Below are 14,140 nucleotides of genomic sequence, written 5' to 3' on the forward strand. Positions count from 1 at the left end.
ATTTATTTATTTATTTTCATTTTTATTTTTTCTCTTCTGACCCCTCTCCTAGTTTATACATTACATACATCTAAATATATGTATAATTTACTTTGACTTGTTTGATACTTGGAAACATTTGATATCAGATACTTTAAGACTTATTAAAGTGTGCCTTTCACTTTAATATACTAATATATACTGTATACTAATATCTTCACTTTTACATTTACATACAGGAGATATTTTTAACTTTAGGGCTGAACACTTGAATACTGACGACACTCAAATTGTGACGTTTCACTCTGTTGTTTTGACTCTTTTCCCACACCACTGGACGCGTGACGTCACCCACCGCGGGATGAATTGCGCAATGTGCAGGAATGTGCGGAGCTGGAAGAAAGTGTGTGTGTGTGTGTGCAGAGACGACAGCAGGGGGAGGGTGCAGATTCAACGCTTTATCTTCCGCTGACATTCACATCTGAGGGAGGAAAGAGTTCATATCGCTCTTCACCTTCCTCCTCCTCTTCCTCCTCTTCCTCTCAGGAATCCGCTCCCTCGAGCCCCGCCTCGAGCCACCACGAGCGGCAGCAGCGGCACACCTGGTCCACGGAGCGGCAGCAGGTAAAGGTGAGGAGGTCCGCGGCGTCAATTACGGGGCGTGAAGTCGTAAAAGAAGAAGAAGTGGGAGAAGGAGAAGGAGAAGGAGACGGAGACGACGCCTGGGCGGAGGAGGAGGTTGTGTGTGTTTGAGTGTGTGTGGAGGCTCTCCGACTGTGAAAAGTGAGTTTCTCTGATTTTGTTTGAAAGTTGTTTGTCACGTTGTGACTCCAGGTTGAGACTTGAGGTGAACTGCGGAAATGTCGTGAAAAGGTTTGTGTCCCGCCGGCTGTCAGGCTGGACGTGGACGGACAGACGGGACAAGTTTCCCCGGGGATTAACTTTGACTCTGACGCGTTCACGGCGCTGAAAAAAATGTTGCATTTACAGACAAAAGCACTCAGTGAATCATGTTCCTGTGGGCTCAACACCGACACAAACTGATTGAACAGTGCATTTCACTTTACTGAGCCCACTGTATCAATACTATTGTGTCTCCTCCTCGTGTGTGCATGTTTTGACAATGTGTCCTCCAGTTTTTTTTTTAGTTTCCTTTTTGCTCTAATGATATTTTTATTGTTTTTTTACAGAGATAATCAGGCAGCATGGGTGAGGCACCGGTCAGAGAGGATGGTACAGTGACACGATCAGCAGAGGTAACTCCAAAACAAGTCATGTGTATTATTTACTGTAGTGTCTTTTTTTTTAATGTTTATGTTTTGGTTAAACTCATCTCTCTCTCTCTCTCTTCCTGTGAAGTATGTGGGCTCATTTCCTGTCGATGACCGCTGTCTGGATGACCAGATAGAGCGACTGCACACTCAGCTCAAGTCTCTCAAAGTGAGTCCAGAGCCTCGTGACGGAAGTCAAAATGATCTGTTGAAGCAGCAGCTCGTTCCTGTTTTCACTGTATGTTGTCTTCAATCAGACGTGCAGGAGGAGGAGGCCCGTATCCATCAAGTTCTCCATCAAGGGGGTGAAACTGTACAATGAGGACGAAACTGTGAGTCTGGTAGTCGATGCTCTCGGCTCCCCTCTGAGTGAGTTTTCAGATCGCTGATCTTGCTCCTGTTTGTCTGCAGACGCTCCTGATGGCTCACGCCCTGCGCAGGGTCTCCCTCTCCACCGCCCGGCCCGTCGATGCCCAGTTTGCCTTCGTCTCCCACAACCCAGGCAGCGTCGACGCCCAGCTGTACTGCCATGTCTTTCAAGCGAGGCACGCCAGGGCGGTAAGATGTGTAGCTGGTCTCGTTGTTCTTTTAAAAGGAAAACAAGGTCTGAAAGTTTCAGCTCTGATTATAAAAAGATCGCTTCAACAAATCTGTGTTTCCATCTGGGTTTTCTCCTGTCATAATCTTACGCATCAAAGAGAAAGGGAGGACATTTAAATTTGCACCTCGATGAACTTTTCCTCCGCAGGAATTTATCCCAGCCGCTGAAACTTGCTGAGATCGTCCACAATACACACAGAAATTATTACTGTATATTGTTATATTTTTAAAAAAAAGCCACACAGGTGTTCAGAATTACCAGGTTAAGCTGTCAGACCCTAAGAGGTACAACGAGAGCGTGTCAGTCCTTTAGAAGAGGTCTGTTTAGACATCGTGAGTGAAAACACATGCCTGGGTGGACTGTGTGTGTGTGTGTGTGTGTGTGTGTGTGTGTGTGTGTGTGCAGAGACTTTAATGTAACAATCGCAACACCCTACAATCAACACAAGAGAGAAACCCTCGTAAGACCACACACTTTCAGGAGCAGTGACATGCTTGTAAATATACTCCGATCTCTTGTAATTAGAGGCAGAGACAGAAGCCGTTCTTACCCCCAAACTTAACCATTTCAAACTCTGATCCAACCCCAACCGCCTCTAATCTTAAATTAAACATTTAAACATCAGAAACTTGCTGCTTGGCGCAGATAATCCAGCGTCTGCCCACGACCAAGACAACATTCAGTCATTTTGTAAGTGAGATTTGTTACAGACAGTTTGAGGGATGACAGATGACTATAAAGTTGCTCTGCTCGGAGATATTTCCTCTTCACTGTTTGTGCCTGCTGCGAGGGCTTGGGCATTGTATGTTATTCAAGATTCAGATTTCATGTAATTGTCGTTTCACAACACAGGGTTGTCCGATGAAACCCAAGTTGTAGTCCCTTGGTGCTACACATGGTGGAGAGTTGAGGACGAGTTCAGAAGCAAAGGAGCTGAAATGATCGGACACTTCTGTATCTTTTGCCAGACGGCAGCGCGGTGAACAGAGAAGACTGTGCAGACGACGTCAGTGATATTCTGGGTGGTTTTAATCATCCGCTGTATCGCCACGAGCCCTGACAGTTTGTTAGCTTTAAACTGGACAACATCTGTCAAACAAGGCCACCAGATCTTTTAGCGAAGAGTCTGGTTTATCAATAGAAGAGTAGAACCCTTAAAATGTCCGCAGGGAGCTCAAGTACCCCAAAAGCAAACTAAGTGCTAGCGCTGGTTCATAGTTGGTTCAACCTGTTAGTATTTTGAAGAGCAGGTTTTCTTTTCCAGGGGCGTGACAGACACTGTAGAGTCACATCATTCAGTCACTGCATCATTGCTAGAAACAACTAAGATGGACGTCATCAACTCTTTACAGGCTCTCATGTGGATGTTGTGGCTGATCGGTGTAACTGTTTGGTTATCCACTCCCACTGTTCTCTCTTGCAGGCTCAGTTCCTGAACCTGCTGCTTTGCCGCTGTTTCCAGCTGTATTACTTAGAGAAACACCCAGAAGAGGCCCAGGAAGACTCTGTTGGCTCGCTGCCTCGTCGCAACCCCTCCCTGCTGAACCACGGCTTCCCGCTCAGTGTCAGCGCCCTGGTGTCCTTCAGAAGAGCCCCTTTCCGAGGGCTGTTGCCAGGGACTAAGGTTTGGACTGGAATCTTTTCTTCTGTTCACTCTTACAGCATATTACTGCTTCAACCTCAGAGAGTTCGCCTTTTAGTTTGCAGCCTACTCTTAAATGGCTCCTAAGGGAGTCCTCAGAGGGCCCATGAGGTTGAAGACGAACCGTCCTGCTGATTAAACTTCCTCCAGGCCAATTTTTGATACTTGAACAGCATTTTCTTTTTCCTCCCATCTGTAGAAGAGTCAGAAGGCTTCCGATGAGCCGCCCAGCAGCCAAGACGAAGTCTTCCCCACCTCCTCGCCATCGCTGGTGCGCAAGAAAGCCATCCGCACTAAAGCGCTGCGCTCCGGGGCCTACCGCTCCTTCACTTTCACACCACTCAAACAGCGAAATGTTCAGGAGCGACTGAGTGCGTCACAAGGTGGGCCAAGTGTTCACAGAGCACTTTCCAGAGTCAAAGAGTTGATTAGGTAAAGCAAACCCCTCAGTGTTGGGTGATGGGCAGTCACTCACTGTCTGTTGTGGTGTCAGAAGGTAGTTTTTTTTTATTTGATAAGGTGATGGATACTGTTTTTTATGTCTCACGTGGGTCATTTATGTTCTTAATATTTCACTGTTGAGCTTCTCCCACTGTTGTTTACTTATCAGCTTTAACACAGTGAAACTCAAGTTTTGGTTTAATGGGTCATTTCATTAGCACTTTGTATTCCCTTCACTGGGTTGGGATAAAATTTGAATGTTCCCCTTCAATTCTTCTCCACTTTTGGACTTTTTTAAATGTAAGTGTACCTGAATTCCCAGTGATTTGTCTTCTAACGTGCAGCTGGAAAGGACCAAGACAAGACGCAGGGGAGGAGATCTCGCGCTCCAAGTTTGGCCGAAACCGAAGAAGCACTTGCTCAGGCAGTGTGGTGCTGGGCCGGTATCGCAACGTGAGTGTCACTTATGTAGTTAACACACTTTAGACCGCTGCATGTCGAGTGTGTGTGTGTGTGTGTGTGAGCGGTTTTCTAATGGCGTATCTTATTTATTTCAGTGACAGCAGCTATTCCCTGCTAGCCGACGATGTTCTGGGATCGTACCTCCTGTGTCCACATCCGAAAAAACCCAAATGTGGCTCCCTGATCATCCGCTTCCCCTCCGGCCTGATCACTCACCTCATAGAAAACACTCGGAAAGGGAAGTTCCTGCTGGAGGTAACTGTTTTGTTGAGTTTTTTAAATAACTAATTAACAGCAGACACTGAAGACTTCCAGGTTGTATTTGCTTAGATTAGTGGAAAAAAACTGAGCTGCAGAGGAAGTTGTTGACTCACCAGAAATGTATGTTTGACTTATGCCTCATCTAGATGCTTCATTTATTTTATGAAGTATCTTGTATTTCAGATAAATATTAACCCATTGAAGTCTTCATCCTGGTTCGATTAAAGGTCTTCCACAGTAAAATACAGAATATTTTCTATCTGCTTGCAAGTAAAACAAAACACAAAGACATAGTTTTTTCAGGGCTGCATAATCATATTAATTTAAGGAGTTTAAGTCTCCTGTGGATTCATATTTCTTTGCATTTCTGTGTTATTTAGAATATCAGTGTTTTCAAAGTCTCATACTTTTGTATCCAGTGCTTTAAGTGGTTTGAAGCTCTGATACTGTTAATCATGGTTAAAAGGCTACTTACACACCAGGCACTAGGCATGTGGGTAGGTTTTTTTGTTTTGTTGGCTAGATTATAATGTTTAATTTCTAATTTCATTTATCTAGCTGTGGTGGTTGTGTTCTTACATTGGGTGTCCACCCCTCCTTAGTGAATATAGAAGAAACACTGATTATTTAGAAGCTTTGGGATCCAGGATAGTATTTAAAAGTCTCTTGACCGTCAAAACTAAGTGTGATGGTTTGTGCTAATTAATAATTTTTCACTCTTTATGCTAAAATATTTCAACTATTTGGACTTCTTCAGCATGCAAGGCCTATAAAACAGCACTGAGACATTCATATTAAGTCTAAAACTGCTCTAAAAACAAACTGATGACTCTGTATGACCCCGATTTCTTTTCCTTTCCTTTGTCTTTGTGGCAGAAATGCAAGACTGAATTCAGTTCTCTAGCCGAGCTGGTTGAACACTACACAGAGACTCAGGAGGAGCTGCCGTGTTCCCTGAGCTGCGCCCGGGTGAACCACTGTTACGAGTGGGAGGAACACACCAGCATGCAGCTCGCTGTGAAGCCTCGCAAGAGCCCGACCAAAACCAAAACCAAAAGTACCCACAGAAAGGAATGGGTTTAAACCCCTGGACACTGCAACTTGTGGACTGCCAACTTCAGAGCATCCAGAATGAATGACGTTTTCTCTCTCTATTTCTTTTGGTTTTTTTTGCACATTGGTATATCTTTTACCTTTAAATCACATCAGGTGTTATGGGGAGGTTTTGCAAACTATATAACACAATGCACCTATTAACAATGTTGGCACTTATGGTACACAAGTCATTTCTTCAAAAGGTACTTTGTCAAAGTTTTAATATTTTGTGCCTGTTGCTTTTATGTTTTTCAATATAACTTTTAAATAATATTTTATTTGTGCCCTTTTAAGGTATCAGTTGAGTTTATTATTGTTTTTAAGATGTGAAACAAACAACCTGACACTTGTGCAGAATCTGCTCCTGCTCCTGATGGCAAAGCTGTTTTTTTTTTGTTTTTTTTTCATGCTTTCTAAATTTGTTGCATATTAATCCTGCTTACACGTTACTCTTTATGTGTTTTCGGCTTTAGACTTGGAAGGAGATGTAAGCAGTAAAGATAAAAATCTAATCTAGACTCAAATATTTTCTACATCTTGCCACCGAGTGTGCTTGTATCATGGCCACTAATGCATGAAAGGTTGGCTGTGTGTGCAGTCGGACTGGTTATGTTTGTTCTACTGGTAATTATAACAGGTAATGTTGTTCGCACATTAATATATTTCTTGCACACTGATTTTAACAGTGGTATGAAAATACATCTGCCCTGTGATTTTATTTTTTGTGTTTTTTTATAAGATTTGTTTTCCGGTCTAAGAGGCAAGAGGTGTTACGTATTCGTTCTTTGGCACTTTGTACCGACTTTTTCTTCCACATTAGACCGACAAACAAGTTTTATATTGTTGGCCTCAGTTTGAGATTAAATGACAGGTGTTTTTCAGCGCACAACTTTCAAAAGTTTTGTCTTCCTTCGCTTCCTACAACGTCACCTGCAGTTTTGATATTCAGGATTTCTGCCAGTTCATCAGGTGCACCTAACTAAAACTAATGAAATGAATGAAACAGGAGTCTGGCAATGAATTTGACCTTTTATGGTGGTTGTATTGTTCCATTCTTGTTGAAACTGCACCCGGTTCTAGGCATGGGCACGGGGGGGCAATGCCCCCCTCCAAATGCTTCGGCTGCCCCACCAAACTGACTCCGCTTCATTCCGAAAAAAAAAAAAAAGTATATTTAAATATATAGTATTATTATTTATTCCCTTAAATTCTGCTCAGAGTAATCACAGAGCACGGCTCCTCTGCCAACAGAGCCGGGTCTCTCTCTGGAGGTGCCACCTGTCCCGTTTTTCCCAGAATTTTCTCTTTTTTTTTTCAACAGCTCCACAACAAACGTGAGATATAAGAAACATTTTCTTATTTATGACTGATTAGAATATCACGTCACTGACCTCCCTATGCAATTCCCATGAGCGTGATTGAATCAGAATTTCTTTATTGGTCCTAACAGCCTAATCAATACACATAAAAAAAATATACAAAATAAACGATATCTAATAAAAAGGTAAGCAATAGATTCTTACATACTGGTGCCCCGCCCCTTTCTGTGACATCATCCCCATGAAGTCATCATTCACATTTAATTTAATTCATTTTATATAGTACAGAACAGAAATCAATAAGACTTTAGCTGAGGTGTCCAAATTACCTGAATGTACCTAATTACAATATACAATATTAAAGTAATGTAACTTTATTTCAATCAGTTGATTTTGGATTAATAAGAAATGAAGACCAGAGAAATTAAATATCAATTTAAAAAAGTAGTTTTTGTGTATCCTGTTATCAAGTGTTTATCTGTGTTTGTTCTATTGATTTTTATCTTAACATTTGACAAGATAAGTTACAGTAAATATGATGCAGTTGAGTTTATCCGGCAGGGACTCGAACTCAGGATAAAAGCAGATTCTCAGACCACAGAGCTCCTACTCTACAGACAGAGCTAAACAACCCTGAAGGGCTATGGAAGTCTCTGGTTGAAATGACGTAAACCACGTCAAATAAGTCCAGCCCACAGGTTTTCTGACGAATCCATGTCGTGCGCGCCAAAAGGGGCGGTCTTTCTCGTTTCCCGCGTGAAATTAGCGCATTTCCCTCCAAAAAGTTAGATGTGTATATATTCAGCTGACTGATCATCACTCTGGTCTCTTCTCTGAGGACACGAACACGGTGAGTAAACTGTTCTGTACGAATCTGCTTTGTGTGTCCACTTACCTGCTCAGTACAGGTGTATTCATGTCTGTGTGGGAGGTGTACAGATAGTTAATACTTATTGATATTAGGTAATAAACCCAGGTGATGTGCCTTAACATATCAGCAGCTCCACATAGTAACTACCTTCATGTTGTCTCAGCCCATTATGTGCGAGTTAAAATGGAGCCAGCCTCCCTGTCTGTGAGATTTGTTTCTACCTCAAATGTTTCTGAAATAACACTGAACAGAAACCGAAGATGTCTCATTTAACTGTTCAGTAATGAGATAAATTCGGCTGGAACATAATCCTTTAATTACAGCCAGTTAAATCCTTGATGGACGTTGTGTTTTGTTCCATGCACCAAACTCCATTGTGATTTTGGTCGTTTTTATCTCCGCCGCATTAATTACACGAATAATGCACATTTAACTAAACTTTGGTCACTATCGATAAACAAGATCGTAGTTTCGGTAAAGTCGGCGTGAAGTATTTTTTTAATTTAGTCATTAGCTAGCACAGCATGAAAGCTGTTTAGCTAATGTTATACTGGTCACTGTACGTGAGTGCTAATGTTATGTTAGCTAGCTAGCTGACTTTAAAGTTGTTGCAGATGCACTGCATGGTTTGGGAAACATGTTAGCAGCGGCTCAGCTGCCTTTATTAACGGCTACTGACACTATAACCAGCTTATAAAGACGTCTGAGTCATTTAATCGTCGTGTTTTTACAGACAGGTTTGCATGTTAGCTAACATGTGTGTCTGTTGGAGAGTGTTAGCTTGAAGGCATTATCCTGCTGTGTGATGTTAATTTGTTAAAACTAGCATCTTTACAGCTGAATAATTCAGTACAGCACAGTTAGCTAATGTCTGAGTATGTTAGTATGTCAGCATCTAGAAGGTAATTTTGAGCAGCTAAAGTAGTTCATACACACAATATGCAGCCTCATTGTAATCTGCACAGAATGTATTCAGTGTGTTTGTCTCAGCTCTGGTTTAATGTGGTACTTAAATCACTGCACTGACTCCCTGTCTGTCAAAAGATATATTTTAAAATCATATTGCTTGTCTATAAAGCACTAAATGTTTTCAGGATTTAATACATTTGGTTTACTTTCGGTTTACCTTAAAAAAAAAACGCATTTATTAAATCAGATTATATCAGATTTTATAGTGCAGAGTGACGTGAGACTCCTGAAGTGATGTCATGCACATGGTTACAGACTGATATACCATTCTTTATTATGAAATGATAATCCTGTAAGAAATTCCCTTTTTGCCAGTTGTGTCTGTAATATGATTACATCTTCTTTTTTACTGCTATAATCAGAGTATATATACGCAAACACACACATATGCATGTAGTCATCATGTTATACTAAAGCTCTTCCTCCTCTCTCCAGGTGAACAGTGGGACTTGTCTTCAGCTTCAGGTGGAACAGGTCTGACCTGGACGGTGATCAGCACTGGAGAGGAGAGACACCTGGTCCAACAAGGTCAGTGCAGTGTAGGTGCAAAAGTTAAAGGCAGAAAGTGTGAGATTTGCCAGTTGCTGTTCATTAATACTCTAGGATCAGTAAATGATTCTAGAGGGTAGTCGAGTCTCATTCACAGGTCGGTGAATACCGACAGTTTGGGTTGGTAGAAGCCACTATAGTGTCTCTGTTAGGACACTACTCTTTAAATTTAGTAGTATTTTAAATGTTTTTTGTTTACTAAGAGGAAATATAAACAGTGTGTTTAGAACGCCTGCATTTATTTGATCTCATTTATATATAATATAAATGATATAATCATATTTTATTTAACATGTATATCTACACTGTTCAGCCACAACATTAAAACAGCTGACAAGTGAAGTGAGCATTGATCATCTTGTTACAATCAAATGTTCTGCTGGGAAACTTTGATTTCTGTCATTTCTGTGGATCCTCTTTGACAAACACCAGCCACCCAAACACCGTTGCAGACCAACTGCACCCCCTCATGGCAAAGATCCCAAGGCCTCAAACTGGCCTCCTCATCCTCCAGATCCCAATCCAGCTGAGCATCTGTTGGATGCGCCAGAACCAACTCCTATCCATGTTGGGGCCCCCATGGATCGTTCTTGGCTCTGACTGCATCCAGTGGAAGCTCAGTTGGATTGAGATCTGGGGAATCTGGAGGCCAGGTTGACACCTTGAGCTCTTCCCCACATTCCTCAGGTCGTTCCTGAGTAGCTTTTGCAGTGTTGCAGGTGCGTTGTCCTGCTGGGGGGGCACTGCCACCAAGGAGTGCTGCTGCCATGAGGGGGTGTACTTGGTCAGCAGCTGTGTTTGGGTGACTGGTGTCTGTCAAAGAGACATCCACATGAATGCTAGGACTCATGGCTTCACAGCCGAACATGACATTGGAACATCATGGTCCATGTTATTCATTTCACCTGTCACTGGTTCTAATGTTGTGACTCTCAGTGTATACACATGTTAAATACTTTATGAATTAGATCAAATAAATGCATTTAGGCACTGTAACCAGACTTGTTTATGTTTCCTCTAAATAAAACAAAACTTGTTTAAATGACTTCCTCTTCCTTTGAACCCTGTGGGTTTTGAGCTAAGACTTATACATTTTAAATGGACAGCTTCATTTATGTAGATTCAACATTAAGATAAGCCTCGGCCTTTTCGACCAGCAGGCCACTAATAAGGATCATATTCAGTTTCTGATGTGCAACTGTGTGGTAGTGAAGTTTTTGGTTTAGACGCGGTTCTTGTGGTCTCATTCATGGTAGAGGTGCAGCAAACTGAGCTTCAAACACCAGCAGAATGACCAGAGACATGTTAATTTCTGTCAGCCTGTGTAAGGTTTTGCTTGAGCAGTTGTAAGTTTGTCTATGTCCTTCTGAGTGTATAAACTATGATGAGCAGAGCCTGGTGTTAACATTGGTGTTCTTATTCGTGGTAGAAGTGCAGTGAAGTGAGAGCTACAACACCAGCAGAACTGAATGGAGACGTGTTGTTTTGGAGGTCTTGTGGTGTAGAGCTGTTTAGGGACAAAAGTTCAGTGACAGTAATACAGTTGTTAGTGGTCTGACAGGCAAACCTGGTGTTATTGTAATTTATAGTTTAACTTGACCGGACTTCAACTATCTTCAATGGCAAATGCCCGAGTGCAGTCCATCGGAGCTGTAAGCAGTGGTTTCCATGAATGGCAGTAGTCAGGCCTTTGATCAGCCGCTGGTATTGGTAATAGCGTATCTTACGAGCCCTTGTGCGATCCCGCCAACTTACAGGTCCCTCATGTTCAGACACCTATGGTATGGTAGAAGCGTGCACAAAGTGTGCGTGTTTAGCTTGGGCCTCGGCCTGGCTAGGGACATGCTCAGGGCCACGGTAGAAGCTAGCCTGACGCCACTAAAGCGGCTTGGATCTCTGCCCTCATCTGTCCATGACGATTCCCCTCGCGAGTTCAGTGTGTATGGGCGCGATGCCTTTGCTTGAACATAATGTTGAACTCTGTGATAAAACAAATTTTTAAAAAAAACTGCAGGAATTCAATTTCTTTGCAACTGTGTAACAGCATCCTGCTTGATAACACCAAGCAGAGAACATTAAAAAGCTGTTACAGGGCCCTCGGCCTCACTGCCCTGCAGACCACTAATAACAGTCTGATTGTGCTGTGGTAAAGTTTTTTGTTTGGAAGCCGTTGTTGTGGTCATGTTCATGGTAGTAGTGCAGTGAACTGATAGCTACAAACAGCTTGAGCGGTTGTTAGTTTGTTTGCATCCTTCTGATTGTATTGAAGGGTTGTTTTCAGTTCAGGTACGTCTCCACTCGAGCACACAAATTCAGAAAGTGCATGATAAGCTTTATGAAGCCCTGGAAGTTGTTGTTTTGCTGGAGAAGCATCGTGGTATAAAGCTTTTCAAGCTAACAGTGTTAGCTAAACAATGTTGAGCGCAGTAAGCTACAATAACTAGTTCACCACCACAGAGTTCTAGGCACAAAAGTTCAGTAAGAGCAATCCAGTTGTTAGTAGTCTGTTAGGCAAACCAGGCTTGTGTGAACTGACCAGCCAGAGCAGACTGAGGCCCCGCCTCAAAACCCACAGGATTCAAGGAATGTTTTTCCAGCTACTGGATATAAAAAAATATATATCTTGAAATAAAATGTCCTCCATATGCACACTGGCTCTCAACTTTCTGCTTTTAATGCTGGATAATTTAATCTATGATAATACAACATGTTTGATCAGCAAATATTTAATATTGATTATATGAATGCAAAGTAACAAGTAACTAAAGCTGTTAGACAAAGTGCAGTGACAGTATGAATAATATAGTTAAAAACTCAATTTATGCAAAAAATGAAAAGTATTTAACATGTATATCTACACTGTTCAGCCACAACATTAAAACAGCTGACAAGTGAAGTGAGCATTGATCATCTTGTTACAATCAAATGTTCTGCTGAGAAACTTTGACTTCTGTCATTTCTGTGGATCCTCTTTGACAAACACCAGCCACCCAAACACCGTTCAGACCAACTGCACCCCCTCATGGCAAAGAACCCACGGTGTCACACTGGCCTCCTCATCCTCCAGATCCCAATCCAGTTGAGCATCTGTTGGATGCGCCAGAACCAACTCCTATCCATGTTGGGGCCCCCATGGATCGTTCTTGGCTCTGACTGCATCCAGTGGAAGCTCAGTTGGATTGAGATCTGGGGAATCTGGAGGCCAGGTTGACACTTTGAGCTCTTTCCCATGTTCCTCGGGTCGTTCCTGAGTGGGGGGGCACTGCCATCAAGGAGTGCTGCTGCCATGAGGGGGTGTACTTGGTCTGCAGCTGTGTTTGGGTGACTGGTGTCTGTCAAAGAGACATCCACATGAATGCTAGGACTCATGGTTTCACAGCCGAACATGACATTGGAACATTATGGTCCATGTTATTCATTTCACCTGTCACTGGTTCTAATGTTGTGACTCTCAGTATTTACACATGTTAAATACTTTATAAATTAGATAAAATAAATACATTTAGGCACTGTAACCAGACTTGTTTATGTTTCCTCTCAGTAAAACAAAACCTGTAAATGTTGATTTACTGATGATGATTTATTTCTGAGTTAATTAAATTAAAACTCCATGTAAATAAATTATGAAAAGTGATTTCAGGTTAAATACAACTGAGTTAGAGACTCAAACCTCCACAGGGAGACTCAAAACTCATCAAAAATAGACCCAGGTCTCTTTGTGGAGGACAAACAACTGCCACAAAAACAAAACCTCGACACACAAACAAAACCTCTAAAAACCAACATACAAAACCCCTAAAACAAACAAAAACCTCTAAGCCCTAAAACAAACACACAATATCCCTAAAAACAAACAAAAACCTCTAAAAACAAACACACAAAACCTCTAAAAATGACACAAAAACCTCTAAAAACAAACACACAAAACCTCTAAAAATGACACAAAAACCTCTAAAAACAAACACACAAAACCTCTAAAAACAAACAAAAACCTCTAAAAACAACACAAAAACCTCTAAAAACAAACACACAAAAACCTCTAAAAACAACACAAAAACCTCTAAAAACAACACAAAAACCTCTAAAAACAAACACACAAAACCTCTAAAAACAAACAAACAAACATAAAACAACACAAAACCTCCACAAAGTGACATCAAACTACCACTGCTCTTCTTTCTCTTCCTGCAGGTGACGGACGAGCCGCCGCAGGACCTGAAGCAGGAAAACTGAGTATCCGTCTTCTGATGAAACTCCTTCAGGTCCTGCAGTTGTTTGCTGACTCTGGTTTCACCTGCTCAGACAGTGAGCACTGTTGTCTTTGCTGGTTATTTACATAATAAAACCTTTTTTTGAATTACACTCTATTGTGTTTTTTATAGATTTTTAAAGCATGTGTTGAGTCTTTTGATGGAGTCCAACGTCTCCTCTCAGTGGCATTTTCAAAGCTTTAACTATATTTGATGTATACATTTTCTTTCTGTAGTGGAGAGCAGGGCTTCCATTACCTTCATTATCTATTCATATTCTGGGAATGACTGATTTAGAAACCATTTGTTGTTCAATAATGTCTGAGTAAGTTATCCTCTCTCCATCTCTTATCACATGAACAAAGCTCACAGCAGCTCAGTGAGAGGTTTATAACATTTTACCAACAGCTGATATGAAATATATCTGAAG

General features: G+C 41.7%; 1 protein-coding gene and 1 long non-coding RNA gene across 2 annotated transcripts; both read left to right on the forward strand.

The window, feature by feature from the left end:
• Positions 1 to 414: 414 nt before the first annotated feature.
• sh2d5 (SH2 domain containing 5) lies at positions 415 to 6,650 on the forward strand. Its single transcript, XM_037102279.1, has 10 exons — positions 415 to 762; positions 1,170 to 1,235; positions 1,339 to 1,419; positions 1,508 to 1,582; positions 1,662 to 1,808; positions 3,275 to 3,475; positions 3,693 to 3,876; positions 4,279 to 4,387; positions 4,492 to 4,651; positions 5,534 to 6,650. The coding sequence occupies exons 2-10, from the start codon at positions 1,185 to 1,187 to the stop codon at positions 5,738 to 5,740; spliced, it is 1,215 nt and encodes a 404-aa protein (XP_036958174.1). The 5' UTR covers positions 415 to 762; positions 1,170 to 1,184; the 3' UTR covers positions 5,741 to 6,650.
• Positions 6,651 to 7,798: 1,148 nt separating this feature from the next.
• LOC119021929 lies at positions 7,799 to 13,822 on the forward strand. The gene is made up of 3 exons (XR_005075805.1): positions 7,799 to 7,921; positions 9,347 to 9,439; positions 13,652 to 13,822. It is a non-coding gene; the product is annotated as an uncharacterized LOC119021929 (long non-coding RNA).
• The last annotated feature ends 318 nt before the right edge of the window (positions 13,823 to 14,140 follow it).

Source organism: Acanthopagrus latus, chromosome 6 (assembly GCF_904848185.1).
Source record: "Acanthopagrus latus isolate v.2019 chromosome 6, fAcaLat1.1, whole genome shotgun sequence".
Classification (NCBI taxonomy): domain Eukaryota; kingdom Metazoa; phylum Chordata; class Actinopteri; order Spariformes; family Sparidae; genus Acanthopagrus; species Acanthopagrus latus.